This window comes from Crassostrea angulata, chromosome 3, assembly GCF_025612915.1.
Source record: "Crassostrea angulata isolate pt1a10 chromosome 3, ASM2561291v2, whole genome shotgun sequence".
Taxonomy (NCBI): domain Eukaryota; kingdom Metazoa; phylum Mollusca; class Bivalvia; order Ostreida; family Ostreidae; genus Magallana; species Magallana angulata.
This window is the reverse complement of record NC_069113.1, coordinates 6,715,774-6,736,453: the sequence shown is the minus strand read 5'-3', so window position 1 is coordinate 6,736,453 and position 20,680 is coordinate 6,715,774. Positions and strand designations below refer to the sequence as shown.

General features: G+C 32.5%; 2 protein-coding genes across 3 annotated transcripts; one reads left to right on the top strand and one right to left on the bottom strand.

Moving 5' to 3' along the window:
- Nucleotides 1–2,398: 2,398 nt before the first annotated feature.
- On the bottom strand, nucleotides 2,399–20,667 carry LOC128176482 (zinc finger FYVE domain-containing protein 21-like). Of its 2 annotated transcripts, XM_052842867.1 has the most exons (10): nucleotides 20,616–20,667; nucleotides 16,015–16,117; nucleotides 8,714–8,918; nucleotides 8,466–8,519; nucleotides 7,965–8,133; nucleotides 7,760–7,841; nucleotides 6,314–6,411; nucleotides 6,199–6,216; nucleotides 5,165–5,295; nucleotides 2,399–3,661 (listed from the first exon to the last, which is right to left on the bottom strand). In XM_052842867.1, the coding sequence occupies exons 3-10, from the start codon at nucleotides 8,831–8,833 to the stop codon at nucleotides 3,626–3,628; spliced, it is 708 nt and encodes a 235-aa protein (XP_052698827.1). In that variant the 5' UTR covers nucleotides 8,834–8,918; nucleotides 16,015–16,117; nucleotides 20,616–20,667; the 3' UTR covers nucleotides 2,399–3,625. The 2 variants fall into 2 exon arrangements, with proteins under 2 accessions (XP_052698827.1, XP_052698828.1); XM_052842868.1 differs by lacking the exon at nucleotides 6,199–6,216 and having other exon boundaries at nucleotides 20,616–20,654.
- Nucleotides 14,160–18,978, top strand: LOC128176481 (uncharacterized). Its single transcript, XM_052842866.1, has 2 exons — nucleotides 14,160–14,316; nucleotides 16,669–18,978. The coding sequence occupies exons 1-2, from the start codon at nucleotides 14,226–14,228 to the stop codon at nucleotides 18,069–18,071; spliced, it is 1,494 nt and encodes a 497-aa protein (XP_052698826.1). The 5' UTR covers nucleotides 14,160–14,225; the 3' UTR covers nucleotides 18,072–18,978.
- Nucleotides 20,668–20,680: the final 13 nt, after the last annotated feature.

The window sequence follows — 20,680 nt, the reverse complement described above, 5'->3', positions numbered from 1 at the left end:
CAAAAACTGAAAATATTTTTTTACAAAACCTATCAAATGTAGACCCAATTCATACATTTTCAACCTTCTTCAGTTTGAGGTATATCGAATCAATATTTAAATTATTATTTTTGTCGGAATTTATTGAGCTGCTGATTTGAAAATCCAGAAAAGTGACCCGCAATATACTAAAGCGGTGATGTCGATCATAAGATCTACTGTCAAGGCTGCTACTTCGAAGATTGAAATATTTTGTGTTAAAGGTCTGTTTCTTTTCATGATGATCTTTCTGTCGATACCAAACAACCAATTATAAACATGCGATTTACATATTTTGCATCTACAATGTAAGTTGTAAAAAGAGACACCCATATGACTGTCCGTGTAGTTTTCCCCTTTATCATATAATTATCCATTGAATCAGCTTCCAATTGGCCCGGGACCAGCAATTTTTCCTCAATTCATCGAGTTTAATATTTAAAGTAAATGGGCAAAAATGTAAGTCAAATCATCTAATCCTTATTTTTCTTATCAGTGAGCGGAAATTTAAGACTAAAAATATTAATTTGATCTTTATTTTATCATATGAAAAAAATTGTGATAGTTATAAGTCTAAAACACAACAAAATATCTATATTCTTCTTGTTTCATGGCGCTGATGAATGAATGATAAAACACAAGTAAAAATCCAGGTAAAATATTTGACTGAAAGCAGACTATAATTGCTATCACAACACAATTCACACCTATTGTTCTATACCCAATTATCAAATGTGTGCAAAACGGGAACACACCATTGACGCATACCAGTCATTGTGAATAACTTTTATAGTTTGACGATTATAATGATTTTTTTGAAGTTTTAGTGAAAACCACGAATTTTGACCCAAATAGACTCCACTTTAATAAGTCAATAATAAAAAAATATAAAAAAAACTTATCCTTTTAATACTTTTAATACCTTTTAGTACTTTTAGGATGGAGACCCATTCATACCAAAATATCTCAATTTATCACAGTAAATGATCCAGGTTTAGGCACAAAACGTCGAATGGCTTAATTTGGAAACCTATACCTCTTGTGTTTATAGAATGAAAACAGGTTATAGGCATGCATCGTGAAATTTATAGCATAAACAATGTATACAAGCCAAGAATACTTATTTTATTTCATTCGAACAAGGTCTTTTTTATTGCTTCAAGTAGGGGATATTTAACGCCTTATACACCCCTGTCCATTGTTGAAGTTTCACCCTTTCTGTTAGCTTTTATTAATTTAGAGAAGATATGAAACGCCTGACGATTGCCAGTTTTTTGCATCCATTCAAACTTATTCACGCATATGGTTGCCATCGTTTTTTTGTATTTCACAATGGCGTCGGAAGCAAATTTAGGGGGGAGGGGGGGGAGTAGACTTATCAGAAATCTCGACAAGCAAGACTTATCAGACAAAAACTATGGAGGTATAAGGAGCCAGGTCGCTCATCTGAGCAACAATTAGATGTGCATAATAGTATCAAATTCCAAATATCTTTACAATTAAGTACAGTAGATCTTTTACAGAGTTTACAAATCTGCCGATTTTTATCCACATATTACCAAGCCCCTTTTGTTGTTTTAGATTTTTCTCTATTCCTATTTATTGCGCACAAAAAGTTGCGCACGGTTTTAAACTTACTAAACTAATTGAGGAACTGTGAACATATTCTTTAACACCTATAGTATATGAATACCATACTGTGGACATATTTCATTACATTTCAGTGGCGTCGGAAGCAATTTGAAATTGGGGGGGGGGGGGGGCTAGACTGATCCTCAAAATTCTTGACAAGCAAAAAAACCCCCCAAAACACCTATTTTCATAATCATGAAATTCCTCATCGGGGGGGGGGGGGGCAAGTATCAAGTATACCTTTGCCTCTAACTTCTCAATATTCCCATCTTTACAAGGTAAATTTATGAACAATTATCTTTGCTGCGAGAAAAAGTGTGTGGGGGGGGGGGGGGGGGCAGCTGAACACTCCATGATGCTATGTGCATAATGGTTAGGTCTAACTTTGCAAAAAAAAAAAAAGCCCCCCCCCCCCCCCCGTTCCGACGCCTATGCATTTATAGTACAGTGTTTATGTATACCATACTGTGAACGAATTTCATAACATGTATAGTATATGTATACCACATACTGGGAACATATTTCATAACATAATACATGTATACCATACTGTAAACGAATTTCATAACATGTACATAGTATATGTGTACCATACTGTGAACACTGTGAACATTTCCATTATACACCGTGAAATCACATGCAAGAGCATTTTTAGCAACTGAAACTATTTGAGAGAAAAGACAGTAAATTTAACCAAAAAAATATCTAATACATGTACATGAACTTCACTTAATCAAGACATGGAAGATAGTGGTATATTAATGTCTTTATTGCTTTCATAACGGTAACATACAAGATTTATGTTAATATAAAAAAGTTACATAATGTAACGTAATCTTGCAAACCAAATACAGAAATAGATCTGTTTCATTCAATTTGGCTTCATTCGATTTCTTCCTTGATACTTACATATTTTTTTATGAACCCAGTCCAGGAATTATCTAAAAATAACCACTTATTTTCATACAAAGTTCACAGTACATATGTATTTTAAAATATGAATACAAACTGCAGTTTTGTTAAAGAAATGTACACGGTCTATATACAACATGGGCAATATATTTACAGCATCAGATTATAAATTACTTATTAAAATTGTGCGATTTAAAATATATCACATATTTCAATGGCTTATTACACAACAAAACAGTGACATTTTGACAAAAACAAAAACAAAATCACAACTTGTTAAGTAGAAGGTAGTTATAGATCTTCTTGTCGAATATACAGCATACCATACAATTTTCATATAAAAAATAAACCTCGGGTATTTATATAATCAGATGAGTGATCTCTTCCAGAAATTATGCTACACTAGGTTTTTTTTTTCAACCTTTCCCCTCCCTGTCCTAATTTAAAACACAGTTAACTACTACATGTATACACTTCAAAAGGTTAATCAGTCTTAATTTTTTAAAAGAGATGCATGTATTAATTTCAAAAGATAAGGCTGCCCATTTGTAAAGCTGAAAGTTCTTTTCATTGAAGAAGGACAAGAATTCAACAGGAATAATGCCATTTGTTTTATCTGTGAGGTACTACATGTAGTAACAAATAACAGCCACTCAGAGTACTCTAAGTGGATTGTTGACAGGTGAATGCAATGTTCCAGGGTATATACCTCTAAATCAATTAACTTCTCAGATGGACAAAGATGTAAACAGACTACCAATGAAATTAACATATTACCAGATAAATGTTATGAAAGATATACAATAAATATTGGTATTTGAATACATCCCATCCTAAAATAACAGATATCAAAGTTAATCAAGAAAAAATCCCTCCACCCCTGGCCTAGAGGCAAAGAATTGTAAGGAGAGCAGATTTATAACTCATAAATCATAACATTTAACTTATTATAAACAACAATGCCTCTCAACAAAGTAAACAATATCAGAAGCAAACAACAGGGAACATGTTGTGTATCACTTAGCACTTTATGTCGACTTCTCCTCTCTGTCTGGAAACAGTTTCACTTTGCTCTTGCATCATACAGCATCTTAAATGCCTAAAATAACCAAAAACAAAATCAGAAAAATCTTTTATATAGGCTTAATAGGCCCTTATTTATGGTGATCTTTACACGGAGTGACTCCTAGCTCCAACACTGCAGCACGATGTATAAAGCATGCTGAACTTTTATTTACCACCATGATTACCGGTAACATTTGACCAGGCACTGACAAACACATCAGCATGAATATAAGGACCTTGTGTGTTCTGATCCATGTATGTCACAAAATGAGAGAGATAAGAGCCTATGTTTTAAACTAGTTTATGTTTTATCATTGTTATCAGTACCATGATTGAGTTCTAAGGTACAAGTATCTAGTACTGGTACAGGCACGTGTTTATACAGTACATATATCACACTTGTATTAGTATATACATTTACATTTAGGTAAGCAACAGGAAATCGCCATCAGGAAGGGAAATACACTGTACCATCCCTACACGAGTACGCCGTCTCTAGCTTCCTGACACTACAAGTATCAATTCTAAACATGACATAATATCCTATTGATAAAATCTATAAATAATTTGTCTATAAGATTCAGTTAAAACTTATCTCTGTAACCTAAACACAACAGACTCAAAACCAAAATGTTAGCCATAGAGGAAAGGGAAGTTCCTTTTTTATTAAATTTCTTTACAACACATTACTGTGCGTGCTAGCAAAAAAGGGGTTGATACCTTTTCAAAATATCAAACATTATTAAAGATGTAAAATAAGCTTGTTACTACATTGACATATTCATCACAAAATTTTTCTGACTTTTGACTCATCTTCATATGATAAATGAAATAAAATTACAGGTGATGCTGCAAGGTACAATGTCCCATTTTTAAGGAATCGTTTCTACATACCGGTACACAGAATTTGGGTTTCATGTCAGAAAATGAGTTACAAAGTTGTAAGCTAATATTTTCTCTATTACAATTTAGTAATTATCACAAACTTTGGCTCAGTAGTAAAATGCAGAACATAAATCCTTCAAGTTTTTATTTATAAAGATTGTGGTTTAATCCTTCCCAAGCCTCTACTATATCCTATATTTCCATTGCACATAAACGCACATTGCACTTAAACGTAATATGACAGACATATTAAAGAATAAACAGTATCTCTGAATTATAGCATGTTGAAGATCAGATGTCCACACTGTAGTATCTGACCTACCTTGTACACAACAGTTTGAGCACTACCTTCAATTTTCTCAGCCTTATTAAAGGGCTATACTGTAATCCCAAATTATGATACCTGCACAAGTAAACTAGCCATACTAATTGTGGTTTGATTGCTTGATAAAAATGTCAATGTATATGTATGTACCATCAAGAACATTCCCTCTTAGTGCCCTTTACCCATCATCAACAACTTTCCTCCACTTTGAGTATTGAGCTTTTTTCTTCTTTTATATATTAGAGGTAAGGCCTGAGTTGAGTCATTTGAAGATTTTGGCGATGGTGGGGCCTGATCACACCAGCCTTATATGTTCAAGAATCTTACCTTTTGCATGGAGGCGATCCAGATTTGCCCTGGTTTTCTGTTTCCCCCACTGTCCACCATCATTTTGATGACGTTGATCCCTCCCATTGTGTCCTTGTATTTTATTGCAATACCTCCAGCTATTGTATTACCTTATCAAATAGTAAACAACCATAAGTATCATGCAGCTGTTCATTATTTGCAATTAAAATTTTTATGAGGGCTGTTTAGATACTATTGAAACATTTACTCCAACTCTTTAAAGAAACAGATCAATTCATGCAAATTCATCAAAATGTTATTAAGGATGAACTTTACAAAAGTGAAATATTTGTAATAATTAGATGATTAGACCATGTCCCTGTGAGATGACAAACTTGCACATGCCCATTGATCTGGAGCATTTAAAAACATTTGATAAACACAGGAAAAAGATGAGTTCTTCATAATCTGTCACTTCTTTTAGAACCCAACAATCTCAAAATCACAATCCCTGATTTGATATCTTAACCAAACCATGATAAATAGTTGTAGACAAAAGTTCCATTGTTGTTTTTAAAATGACAACATTTACCCGGTAATCTAATTCCATTTTGGAGTTTGATCAATATGTGTGTCAATCTCAATCTAATCAAAATTAGAACTTCCATCCGCTCCCCGGTTTTCGATATGTCGCGTCATATCGAAAACCAGGGAGCGGTTGGAAGTTTTAATTTTAATTAGATTGTGTCAATCTTTGCCAAAATCCATCACTTTGATAGGAGAATAAATGGAGTTTTTCAATAGTTTTCAAACAGTTCTTGTTCATGTTATATAAGTTCAGTACAGATTAAAAACCAAAACATTTAAGGCAAATGGATTTTTTTTAAAGTCTACAGTTTTTTTGAAAAAGACTTCAATAAAGATTAAATCATTTCATTATCTCTACTTAAACTAGACAGAAAAAATGAGGCTTAAATTTGAGAAAAATAAAACATTGACTACAACAGTACATATGTAGTGATAACAAGACAAACAACAAAGACACTGATTTGTTTTCACTTATTAGTTATTACCTATGTATATGTCATCTCCTGGTAGCATAAAACAGTAACAACATTTCATTAGCATATAACACAGGTATTCAAGCATAGTAAAGTGTCTCTCTGGGCATTTTCTGATTTAACTGACCTTCATCATCCTTCCCTGATGGGAGAATCTGCAGAGTCTCAATTTTCTCAATAAGTATTGGCTCATGTTTATCACTGTCCCCCTCAAACAGCAGGTGTCTATTTTGAAAATTAATAATTACTAAAAAAAATTTCAATGTTTCAATTCAATAACACTCTTTTAACATGCTTGGTCACTGCAATGATTAAATGAATATTTTCAACCTACTGAACCAAGGAAAACTCACTTTGGATTAATATCATTATTTACATCTAAGGACAATTTTTTGAAATTCAATTGCGAAACACACCATTCATCTTTTTTTTTTCCTTCAATTGTATAATACCGTATATCCGGTAATTTTCGCAATGATCTATTTATCGCTTTTTTAGAGACCTCTTTCAAATCGAAAAATATTGCAAACGCAAAAATTATATTGCTTTTTTTGAAACTATTAAAATCGCAAAAAATGACTGACGCAAATAAAAAATGCTACACATTTTCCCCATTTTTGCAAATTCTGTGACACCCGAAAAAAACGGGTATACGGTACATAAGCAAACAGATCTATTGTTTTATCGACATGTAATACTGATGCATTGCTTCACAAACGTGGATAAATTATCCAAGCTTTCCTCTCAATTATACCCTTCATCACTGAGTAATTACATATAATGTAATAGAGAGGTTAAGCATTTAAACGTATACGTCTATGGGTACCTGTGAAGCTACAAGTCTGTTTACACGTACACGTACCAATTTGGATTATGTTGTATAACTGTAAGTGTACGCGTACGTGTAAAATAATTAGATTCAATGTTTTCAACATGTTTAGTCTACTCTAATTGTTTATGAAATAATTCTATGACTTTGATGAAACCAAAAGCATAGTTGTCCTTAATTTATCGTCTGCTTTACATTACACAACATCTGATGTACACTTAGTCTATATTCTTATCAAAAAATGCTACAAGTTTTCATCTACGTGTACTTTTGATTCTACACGTTTTGTACAACTTGTAGAATTACGCGGTATACGGAAAATGTGACGTAATACACATAAAATTAGGGGATTCACCTAGTTACACGTACTCGTACAAGTACACGTTGAAATGCTTAACCACTCTAATATCAAAAAGGAAGATCTTTATTTTAAAAAACATGAAAAAATACAATCCTAATTCTCTTCATAGCTGACAGGAAAAAGTTTCTTCCTAAATATACTAGCTACGTGTTCTATTATTTTTCGAATTGGAACTACATTCTTCCTTATTAATAAAATGAACATTTTTTTAATAAATACTTATTAAATGATGTGTCAGTTCCTTTGATATTTCATTTATAGAAGTTCCATAACTTTTTCTAACATGTACCTAATAATCATGATATTTATAGAAAGTCCAACATTACTATTTCCTTATTAGTTAAATAAGACCATAAGTTGGAATATTAAATTTCATCAATTACCTGTGATTTGGAGAAAGTTTTGTAAAGAACATAGAGGCATCATCTGGTCCTATGTCTGAATCACATACCGAAAAATAACCACCTAAAGCAAGTACAAATAATATTGATTGAAAGTAACTAATTCATTTATACAGCATTCACTTGGATATCTGACAAAATCAAAAGCTGCATGGACATAAAACAATGCGGCTGTAAGTTACAGTACCATTTTGAAGAGACTTTAAATGCTTGTCGAAAAATTCCTCTTCTTTTCGGGAAACTTCTGTACAAACTTGACAGTGGCGAACAGGATCCAAGAACTGCATCCTTGGTAAATTCACCTTCTCCTGACAGCAGTCATTACAAAAACACCTCCCGCAACGCCTGCAGTGATGCTTCAAACACAATGTTCATAGAAAAATAAAACAACTCATCCTGTTGACCTTTAATATAAACATTGCAACTCACTACAAAATAAGTCAAGTTTATTGAAATAATATGTTCAAGTCAATTGGTTTAGCTCACGCACTGCCTGCTACTTGGTGTCAGTTGTTATAAGGTTGATCAAATGAACACTAAACTAATTTTATGAAAATATGTTTTCATTATAGCACCTATCTATCCGGATAATATTACTTTATGTTTCTTGACATATGAAAAAAACTATTCTATTAATGACATAGAAGTAAATGTTATAAAAATATTTCTAAAAAATAATAATACGCACCTTTCTTCTTTTGAAAAAATCAAATTTGCCTCTACAATTCTGACATTGTTTGCACTGGAAAAAATGATTGAAACAAAATAATTATTTACAACCAATGTGCATAAACGCAGGTTTTAAATCATTAATCAAATAAATACCTAACAAATCAAAATGAAACAAACTTGTCATAATCTGCAGTAATGGGCGTATGCACGTTAAGTTGAGGTGTAAAAAGTAAACATTTATCATTCTTGACACTAGAGACTGACCTCATCGTCGGGCACCCATGGAGGTTCTGGAAGACAAAATGGACTTGTGTCAGCCTCAGACACAGGAATCATTCTAAGTCCACTTTTGGATCTTTCAAGTTTCTTCTCAGGGCCAGCCATTATTTACATCAACGGAATAACCTCGAACATTATCCTCGCTCGCAATATGTCAAAGCCCGAAAAGATCCGACTGTTCATGTTCTGGCTAAATACAGGAAAAAGATTTTAAAATACCTATTCTAGAAAAAAATCATTAGACACACACTGTGAAATAAAAAATAAAATCAAGCAATTACTCAGTCATTCTCAGAATTGCTACTCCATTACACTGGTTACATTGTTAAAAAAAATCAAGTCTGCCAGAATGTTTTAATAATTTGGTTTTCCAAAAGAACATCATCTATGATATTTCTTCTGAAAATTATTCCCACATAAATGTATTTACAAATCTAGCTCAGATTCTTTGCATGGGGGTAAAGTCACAGTAACGGATGTTAAACTTATCGAAGCAGTGCTTTATTCCAGCAATAAATAAATAAAAAGTCTTAAAATTCACTAATTATCTATATATTTCAAATTATAAAGAAGTTTAATTATTACTAAAATTAATCTTGAAAAGCAAGGACAATTTCATTAAACTGCCAAAAAATTGAATGCGCAGCACGCATGGAAATCGACAGAGACCCATTTGAAAGTCTTTTAATGATAGTTACTTTAATGTGAGGAATATATACATGTATTTGCCTCTTAAAGGCGAAATTATGTGTGCCTGAAATATCTATGAAAGGATATTATTCAGTTTTATTTAAAAAAAAAAACATTTCAAAGATTGGTACAAAATGAAAATGAAAAGATAAAGTAACGCATGTTAAATGAAACTTCACAAACTACATTCCTTTATATAAGTATTTCTTCAATAAGTAATTTAATCTCATCCAAAATATCTTGACAAGCAAAGAAAATAATAATCAGTGGTGCGGGGGGGGGGGGGGGTGGAAGGCAGAGAGGAGGGGGGGGGGGGTACATAGTATTCCTTTACATTCAATATTGCTGATTACCCAGTATATTGATCTGTCAAATAATGGTAATTGACAAAACAAATTGCAAAACATAAAATTTCCTTTTCCAGTCTCATTTCATATATTTCCAACCTAGCTGTTCTTGATTTATATTTCCCGATATTGGCGGTTGATATCGAGAAAAATAAGAAATTCATGTTTAATTAAATCAAGTAACGTTTAATTAACATACACTTGTAGATATTAACTATTATGAATGCAAATATCACAAACGAATTTATATGACGTTTTCATTTTCAATCTCAATCATGTATGGATTAGTCTTCATTACATGTAAAACAAACAAGGCGATTATTTTTTTTTTCGAAGGGGGCGGGGGTCAGAGGAATATCTATGTTTGCTTGGGAAGGTGGGGGGGGGGGGGGGGGGGATTCACACCGGTCCTTATTTCGATTATGTAAATATAATTTTCAGATGAGATCCGGACCCCTCCCCTTCCGCACATATAGATCCTCACATACACCGTGACCAAATTTTTCATTCAATAAACTATTCATGTTTGAGAAATTGCTTATAAATCATTACAAGATTAAAATTGAAATGTGTCTTTTCATATCAATGTATAAACAACGAAAAACACTTTGCCGATAAAGAAATAACTTGAAATTGTATCTTTGAGTGATAAAGCCGACAACGGGCGTTGTATTATATCTTCTTTATATATAACCAAGCTCAATAACATCCGTTACCATTGATTTTTTAAAATAATACTTAGTAAGTGCATATTTTACCGAAAAGAAAATATATACAGCTTCCAATGGATGTCGTTACATGAACATGTACTCAAATATGTACACTGTCAAAAAACAATAATATATGTATTTGTGTATATATAAATGTTATATGATCTATAATCGAATATACTAGTATACATGAAGATAAAAACTTAAACAAATGTTGGGACCTTTCAAAAATGCTGCTGTTGTGGTAAATTCGTTCTTACTAGTGGTTTTTACTTTACTATTACGTCATGGATGCCTAGATATTTGAATATTCCCGATTTGTAATATTCATATAAAAAATAAAAGATAGTACCGTACGCTTGTTAAAGGTAACGCTTGTTAACAAAAAGTCATATATTTCATTGTTTTTCTTTATATCATTGCTTTATTTAGTTTGAATATCGCAAAAAACTGAAGCTATACAACTATTTAAAAGGTATATAGGATGGAATTATTTAGAGTACATTGTTTACGCAGAGAAAAAGCGGTAACGCTTGTTAATCCTTAATCATATGACAGTGAAAAGAATCGGATATATGCCAAGTTTTTGAACAATGCAAATGTTACATAGTGAAAACGGATTATATACTTAATTGCCTATAAAATTGATATATTCAAATAAAACTTGATTCATAAAAGATCGTTTGTGGCTTAGTTCCTATTGGAGGGTAAGTTTTGGTAACGCTTGTTAATGCTAACATTGCGACAGGTTTTATTAAACCTTGGTTAAAAATATATTGACGAGTGGCAAATACTCTCTAAAATGTTGGATATTTATTACATCAAAAATCTATATTTTTATTTTTTTCCTTTCCCGACCTCAGTAGCTGAAAAATGGACAAACATTATCACTACCCTATGGCGACATATGGAAATCAGTGACATCTATAATTCGGCTGTAAAATAATAATAATTCATTTTCTAAAGGCAATTCATTGTTTATAAATTACATATATAAGCTTCCAAAATCACTAACTCCAAAACAATATACATAATATAATCCCGTTACTTCAAGAAAAAAAGATCTTAACTTGAGCGACAGTGATATTTCAAAATGGAGTCATATAAATGAGAATGACTGTACTACATTTTATCATTATATTGCTTAAAATATTTTGATATACCATTTGTACATTTAATGTCGGCAAGTATTGAATATCAATCATAATTCAAAACCTATCATAAATAATGTTTACATAATTCATATATTTTAATTTTTAATGTTAACTTTGCTCTCGATTGAAACTACACAGTATGGCACGCCAAGTTTACAAAAATGAAAACTAGTTTTATCGACTATAGTTTGCGAATGCTAATCTAAATTTTATCTGTATGGCACGCGCCATATTCACAAAGATGAGCTCAACATTGTTTCAGAGTCGATCGATGTAAACTGTAGTTCATAGACAGTAAACTATAGTTATTGCATAGGCATCGGAACCGGGAGAGGGGGGACACAATTTTTTTGGGCAAAGTTAGACATAACTCTTAGGCACGTAGCATCAGGGAGGGACCAGTCCCCACTTTTTTCACGCAGCAAACATATTTTTCTTAAATCTACAAATGAGAAAATGAAGTACATGTATCACGCAGCTGACCACCGCCCCACATGTTTGGTAGCACGTAAGATATTGAAATGAAAATAACGAAATTAAGAGTGATATAAGAGAGTTATATATTAAAAACTGCAGTTATGGGTATACCATTCCCCAACGGATTAGGAATTTCATGATTTAGCCCCACCCACCCCTTAGATTAGAGATTTCATGATTTATTTATTTTTTCATTTTTAGCTTCCTAGATTTGGAGTTATAGGTATACCACTTACATCCCCTCCTTAAATCAAATCAAATTACTGGTTTGAAATAAACACAATTTAAAAAAAGGTTTTTTCTCTTACACGCAGTTGCAACAAACAGAATTAAGGCCACGTAGGCAAGTACGAGTAATAATAATATCATCTATTTCAGTTTAGATTCTTCATCCCTGCCTGCTCCTCAAAATATCCAACAATGAGGTTTGTTTTTTATTTCAATTTTAAAGAATAAGATAGGAAAAAATCGGACAAAGTTTAAAGAAAAATGAACAACAAAAAAATGATTCAACATATTAAGCATCATATCATAATGTGTAAAGTGTTAATTCCCGCGCTTGCGCGGGCTATCATCTAGTGCCCTAAAATAATTTAATTCCGAATGAATGAAATACGACGTGTGTACCTGAACATACATTTAAATAATTGAAAATGCATTAATTCTGCAATATACCATGCCGTCATAAATTTTTGAGATATATAATGGACACATATTTTTCCTTTATGTAATATTTCTTCCTTAAGTTCGCATTTAAAATAGTATATTTTCTTTCTTTTTTATTATCATACAACTTGGCATAGCAAAAGTAATCAATGGCTAAGAAACTAACAAGGACTATTTTTTGGCGTAATATTGGCTTAGGAAAATATCACATGTTTCGCAACTCAGAATTGCTGCAGATTAATGAGTCTATTTTAGCACTATGATTTTAAAAACAATAACATTAATGTTGGATTTTTTTTACTTATGTGAACTAATGATATGATACTTGGGTTTCAGAATATTTTTTTAATATATGATTTGCCTATCAAATTACATTTTTATAAGCTTTTTAAAGGGCCAATTCTATACATTGACTTTTGTGAAAAAATCACTAAAATCAGTTTTTCTCTCTTATTAAATGGTCAATATATTAGCTTTTCTGTCAATTTTTATCTTAATATAAAGTGTGTCTTTATAATACATAAAAATCAGAAAATTAATATTTTATTGTTGGAAGCATAAAAAAATAATCAAAATTTCTTCAAAATTTAAGAAAATTAGAGCAAATGCGGGCTAAGCAATATCAATTTTAGTATAAATATTTATTCCAATTTAGTATTATAAGCTGATAGTCATTCTGATATTCTATCATTTCATTGAAGAATAGAATCTTCAAATCTTTTAAAAACAAATGTTTACAGCATACTTATTAAGTTATTTTGAAATGTTAGTTTATCACTTCCAAAAAGTAGATTCTTAATTGTGATTGGTATTGAATTGTCGTTCATATAATCAAATAGAGATTTTCTTTGGGAGGCATATGATGGACAGTGTAAGAAATAATGTTTAGAGTCTTCCACTTCAAGAAAGCACTTCTGACAAGGTGGTGTGAGTAAAGGTCAGCATTTAAGTTACTATAATGTTATTTCTCAAATGACAATGCCAAATATTTTCTAATCTTTTGTCATGGTTAAATAAATTATGCATATTCAGTTTTTTACTATTAATATTTTTGAGGCTGTTCTTAAATGCTGAAACTGTAGTTATATTTTTTGACATTATCACCTTAATAAAGTTTATTGAAGTATTACTGTGGTTCGTTATTCATTGCGGTTCATTGTGGTATCATTATTGTTCATTGTCAATGTGGTTTTAAAAAGACACGTGTGTTTTAAAAATTTTAATTTTTCCATATTGTCAAGAATATCTAACAAAATTATTATACATGTAGTTCACACCTAAAACGGACTATAGGGTCTCAGTGCTCACTCGGGTGTGAAAATCACAATTTTAGCTAAGTGTGAAGAAATCAGAATTTTAGCGACGTGCAAGCTATTACTTGTGAAAGTGTCCCATTCTTCGTGCCGATTTGGTTAAGCGTCGATCTGACCAGGATTGAAAGTCCTATTTCGCAATGGGTACACCCGTGGGTATCGTAAATGCATGTACAAAAATGCAATTTATTTGCTCATGTCTTGTGATTCTGATAGCCCCTCAAATAAGCGGTAAGTCAATCTAAATTACCTTTACTTAAGTATATTTTATCACCTCTTTTTTGTTAAATTTCAACTTATCAGAGAAATTTTGCAATCTATTTTTCTGGGGTTTTTTCTGTGCTTTGAGTTGCCGTCCTTCGTGCAGACGCTGTTATTGACAGTGAGAGCAGTTTTACTTTTTCTGTGGTTGACGAAACTTTCACGTTAGATTCTTTGACAGTTAGGGAACAGAAGTAATATTTTTACGGTCGTTACCAGGTTACATGTATAAATAAAATCTCTCTTGTTATTAAACTCTCTCAAAATGAATTTTTTAGTTGAAGTGGGGTGTTATTTTATTAAAAATATAAGCACAAGACTCTTACAGTAATAATAATGTCGTTTGTATCATTAATTTATTTTTTTTAATTAACTTCAAAAACTCATTTCCAGTAAACAAAAAACAAAAAAAAATAACAACAACATTCACTGGACACATCTACTGTTCCCATGGTTATATATCCTATACCATAGATGCTCCCCAGCTAATTTTGTAAATGACAAACGATATCTATTCATACATACTATTAAATCGTATAGAGGGTAGACATATATAAATAGATCTGATGCCGTTTGTCATTTACAAAATTAGCTGGGGAGCGTCTATGGCCTATACCATTTTAAAAGGAAACCCATTAGCTTACTACCTTTAGCTGTTATTTCCCTAATCTAAGTGCTGTCTTGACAGTGATATTTAGGTCTAAAATTTGTCACTTTCCCCTTGCAATTAATACAGGTTTTCTCAATTGAACCTGCACTTTGCTGCCTTAATTTTTAATGCCAAGAAAAAAAAATGGATTTTGTATCCCTAAAGTTCATTTAAATGAGCAGCACAAGAAATGATTGATGATAAAACAATATACAACAGATAAAATTAAAACAAATCATTTTAATTTACTGGATAGTTTATCTACATTTATTAACCCCTTCACGGTAACTGCGGTACTGCTCTTTTGCAGGGCAAAATGACATAATTTGGTGAAATATGACGTAACATCAATTGTTTCATTTACGTCATTTAATTATCTAACTACTGAAATTTCGGCAAAGTATATCATTTTGCCCTGCAAGATAGCAGTACCGCAATTATCGTGAAGGGGTCTATTAGTAAAATTTTTCTAACTGACAATCTAATTTGAATTCCAATTTAAAAGCCACAGGTCCCTTTTAAAAACAGAGAAAAATCACTGTACTCCACATTTTTACACTTAATGAGTGCTGTAGTATAGAAAAACTTTGGATTATATGTACATCACCATGTGCGCTAAAAGTCTTTTGATGTATATAGTCCCTTTAAAGTCATTAACCTTCACTCATTTCAGTCAATATCTAAGATACAATGTATAAAGAGACCCTTTCACAGTAACTGCATGCAATACTGCTTTTTTGCAGAGCTAATTGATTAATTTTGGGAAGTTTAAGAAGTAGAGAATTAAATGACATAGAATAAGCAAATAATGATATGCGTATTACATATTTCACTAAATGATCTCATTTTGCCTGCAAGAAAGAAGACTGCAGTTACTGTGAAAGGGTATGTTAGCCTATACAATATATCTTTACGACAAATTTCACACAAGGAGAAAAATTTATGATTTTGTAATAACTCCCCCCATTCACACACCCCACAACCCATTTTTTTTTTTAAAGTTACCTGTAATTACTTACTGTTTGATTTTGATTGGTAATTTAGTTTAAATCTTCTTTCACCCTTCTCTCATAATTTCCAACAACTTGTCATTTGAGATTACTGCCCTGAATAATCTTGAGTCTAAAATATGTGAAAAATTTTATTTAAAGAACATTTTTAAATCAGATTTTGGAAAATTGATTTTTTAAAGTAATATAATAAATTCAAATGAATATAAATTACAAAGCTACCAACAATTACTATTGAAGAAAACTAACAAAACTAAGAATTTGTACTCATATTAGGCATTAGTCAATAAAATATGTTCAACTCAACTCATATTGGGTACAAAGTCTCTTGATGCCATTTCAAGCATCTAAGGCCAAAATAAAATTATTGTTTGCTTGCCTCATTGAAATACATGTATTCCCCGCTGATAAGATTTTATTAGCAAAAAATAAAGAACTCTTTTATATATGCAGTTATGTATTTTTAAAAAAATTCCCTCTCTCTCGGGTCTAGAAACCCCCATGCGCCAATTTCAAACAAAATTTATTTTTAAAGATAGCCTAACTGTCCACTTGTTGTGAGTGCTAGTTATGGTAAACCAATGATAATGCAGTAAACACTTATACCGGTACTTAAAATTTATTGTGGAGCTTGCATTTTTATACAGTTTTAATATATTACAGGTGTACGCTTTAGATGGTCATATGGAAACAGTCATGGAAATCAGGAATCAACCCAGAACTCCATTGGCTCACGAGGAGGGGGTGCATTCTGGCAGGAGGATGTGTTTAATACGTGGGTGTTTGGGGGACAAGGAATTTACAATGGAAAATCAGCTCTGAAGAATGACCTTTGGAAATATAATGTAATAAAGAGAGAGTGGACTCTTGAACATCCTGGATCTGAAAAGTCAGATGTGTCTTCCAAAGATCAAAGGGTACCTGCTGCAAGGAGGTTGGCATCAATGTGCGGGGTGCCCAATGTGCTGATTGTGCTGTTTGGGGGAATGAATAAAGACAAGCAAGTGTTTGGAGACACCTGGATCTTCACATTTAAAGAAAAGAAATGGCTTCCTCTCGCAGAAATGTTGAAAAAACTTCGGAATGAATCTGTGGTTGACTCTCCTAATCCCAGAGCAGATGCTGTGTTGTGGTGTATGCAGACAAAGATGATGATTTATGGAGGAATATCAGAAAATTCTGCTCTTTTGGATGATATGTGGGAGTATAGTTTGGTTGATCTTACTTGGCGACAGGAAAAACTATCAGCAGAACTTCACCGTGAGGGCATAATTCCTCCCAGCATTTCTTATCCGGGCGGCCGTAGTGGGGCAGCAGCATGGGTAGGGCATAATGAACAGCTTTATTTGTTTGCTGGAAATAGCCAAAATGAGAATAAGATTGATTCTCATCATAACTCTGGGTTTTCAACCGATTTATGGAATTTCAATTGTAAGAAAAACACATGGGAAAAATTAATGGGAGAGAGCAAATGTTTACCTGGTTATTATGGACAGAAAGGAAAGGCGAATAAGAAGAGTATTCCAGGATGCCGGAGAGGAGCCATCAGTTGGACTGATAGCGAGGGGCATCTGTGGATGTTTGGGGGAGAGGGGGCATCATCAGAATCCAAATCCATCTCCAGTGAGTTACCAGATGTTATTTTGAATGACCTGTGGTATTTTGATCTGGACTATAAGATGTGGTCATGGATGGGTGGCACCAACATGGGTAGTGACCCTGGAAGTTATGGTTCAGCGAACAACGAGTTTGAGAACGGGAAATACCCAAGCTGCCGCACTGATGCCATATCTTTTCATACGTGGAATGAATTGTATGTTGTAGGGGGGATTGGACACGACTCAAACAAGGCCTTCAGTCTGCTGGACGACGTATGGGGCATTGACGTCCACTCTGATGTGAATTATCGGAACTCTGCCTGGCCTAGCTCTGTATTTTGGTGGCTCTTTCTGTTTCTGAGCTTGTTAGCTGTGATGGTGGTTACCTTTTCTTTTGCACGACGTGGACAAAGAGAGAAAAAAAAGTACAATGTAGAATATTCTGTGCTTCAAGGTGAAGCTGAATAGTTGGGAAAACTCAGGATCAATTTGTTATTTTATTTACATGTTTCTTGATCTCATGTTTTTCAAGGAAAAATTTTGGTTATTCATGCAAGCTTATGCACATGTAGGTAGTAAAGGATTATTTTGTTATCTATGCATACTAGTACTATCATTCCAGAAGTAAAATATATTGTATGTGATCTTTTTACTGTAATAACTTTTTTTCAGATCTTTTGTCTGTGTTCGTAAACAAGGTTATATGTTATTGATGATGATGTGCAATTATCTCTAAAAACTCCTCAAAATATAAACCTTACAGTGTGTTGCTAAGTGAAATGTTTCCAGTATTTATTGATGTTTAAAATAAAACTGGAGTCCAGAGTTATCTCTCATGATTGAATGTTGTTAAGGTTTGTTGTAGTTTGTTTGTTTACACTTTGCTCAAGAATGCATGACTATCTGTACTGTAAATCTATAACGATGGGCTGTGTCACTTATGGGTCCTGAAAATCATGTTTGTTTTTGCAAGTAAGAGGATTCAAGACTGTATATAAAATATGCAATAACTTTTTTTTAAATTTAAACCAAGCAAAACCTTACTGTGATTATTGAGGGTTTAGAACTTTAGAAATATTGTATGATTTAGGTATCATGGTGAGAGAGATACACCAAAGGAAATTCTTGGACATGTATGAAGTTTTTTTTCTTCATTTTTTTTAATACAAATACTACAGCTATTTATGTATGGTTGTCATACAAATGTAACCTGCATTAAAATGATTTTGTTAAGTTGTACAGGATGCTGTGATTAAATTACATGTACCAGATGTTGTTCGGAGCTTTTATTTAGTCTCAAAGTCTGCATGTTTGTTTACTATTCTACTTTTCATTCTGCATTTTTTTCTACTTTGAATAAAAACTTACATATTAATTTGGCTTTTTTTCTCATTTGGGAGATCAAAAACAGGGTTTTTAATTAATGTTTGTGCATCTTTAGGCACTTGCACCATCTCTCTCTCTCACTTAAACATTTGGCCTAGTCTATGTGAACGCCATTTTATTACGTGTTGTAAAGACAATTAATACATGTATTTATATATATGAACTAATTTGGACTACTAAATCTTGAGTTTATGTCTCAACATTCCTTGAAGATGTATGCAATGATTTTTTTTAATGAAAATTGCCCCAATAATTTTTTTTAAAGAGACCTAAGGACCTTAACAGTCACCTGAGTATTACACATTTTACTGGTACATGTTAAGAGTCCTTACCATTAGAGTTTTATTATCACAATTATTATAAAAAGTAAAATGAACTGATCGAAGATACATTGCTTAGCTAAACAAGTTAAAGATATTACAAGACTGATAAAGAAAATCATATAATAGAAGTATGTTCATCACTGAAGCTTTCAAACATTTGGTTCAATTCAAGATTAAGAGGGGTTAAAACTTATGACCCTCACCAGGCTCTGACACATGGTCATGACACATTACTAAAATATTTCATTTTCTCTACACTTGTTGTCAAGCAGACAAACTTAGAATGAAATTATGATGAATGATGATCCAGAGTACTTCCCCCAAAGAGAGAGAGAGAAAAAAAGAAAAAATTTACAACTCCAAAACTTATTGACAAGCAAAAAACAGACCTCTGCGCAGATAGAGAGTTACTTAAAGAAAATTTTTAAGAAGCAAGTTGGCTAGACAAGATGTTTTGGGTTTAAAAAAAAGAGAGAGACGAGTAAACAAACGAAATTATTAATTGTAAGTCTTCTGATTTATTTTAGGAAGTGAGATTAATAATAAACAAAAAAAAAACTACCGCATTTTTGTATTGAATTTACTTCTTTCACAACATAAGTACACACATGACTTTTGTAATAAATTAGTTTTTACACGCATATTGGAAAACCTTTGAATAGTTACAAGGATGCTTAAAAGCGAAGGAAAAGAAATTAGCGCAGTTTTTATGCGCCGTAAACTGCAAGATTTTTTAATGTACGAAACTTAAGCTCTACTGTCCCTGAACCCAGATTTTCCCGTAGAGCTACATCTCTACAAATATACCTTAAATCATAATGAGTTTTATTTTCGAGTCTGGCACAGTGGTTCCGTGGGAACACGTGGACCATCGATGATCAGAAATGCTCAATTGAATTTTCGGCCCAGGCGAGCTAATCATAATAATGAAGAGTTGAGTGTAAGAATGCTTTTTTAAATTCTAGACCCTGGTCTTGACGTGAAAATGTATCATCCTAAATTCTTCAAATGTGAACATCTAATAATATTCAGTTGACAGTGTCAATCTGCATAGCATCCTCAAATAAAAAGCATTTATTGATCAAGTGTTAGGTAAGGTGAGCACTGAGGTTTACATGCCTCTTGCTATCGATCTTCCAATATTTCTGGAAATGTTTGGTCAAATCTATTACAATACTATTACTAGTTGAATATTTTTCATTAAAAAAATAATGCAAAGCTGTCTCTGCATGGGAATCCTTCTGTGTATCAGTTTGGACACAGATGACATTATATAGGATACTAGTATACAACAAGTACTTACAATTCTATGCGCAGTTCAGGCAAATCAATATAAGGCAATTTCTGCACGGGTCGATATTCATGGGT

Bases quoted from the DNA above. Each gene is read 5' to 3' on its own strand.
- LOC128176482 (XM_052842867.1), bottom strand. From the start codon at position 8,833: ATGGCTGGCCCTGAGAAGAAACTTGAAAGATCCAAAAGTGGACTTAGA. The intron at 8,520-8,713 runs GTCAGTCTCTAG...CATTTTTTCCAG, and splicing joins CATGGGTGCCCGACGATGAG to TGCAAACAATGTCAGAATTG. The intron at 8,134-8,465 runs GTGCGTATTATT...TTGTGTTTGAAG, and splicing joins ATTTTTTCAAAAGAAGAAAG to CATCACTGCAGGCGTTGCGG.
- LOC128176481 (XM_052842866.1), top strand. From the start codon at position 14,226: ATGGGTACACCCGTGGGTATCGTAAATGCATGTACAAAAATGCAATTT. The intron at 14,317-16,668 runs GTAAGTCAATCT...AATATATTACAG, and splicing joins GATAGCCCCTCAAATAAGCG to GTGTACGCTTTAGATGGTCA.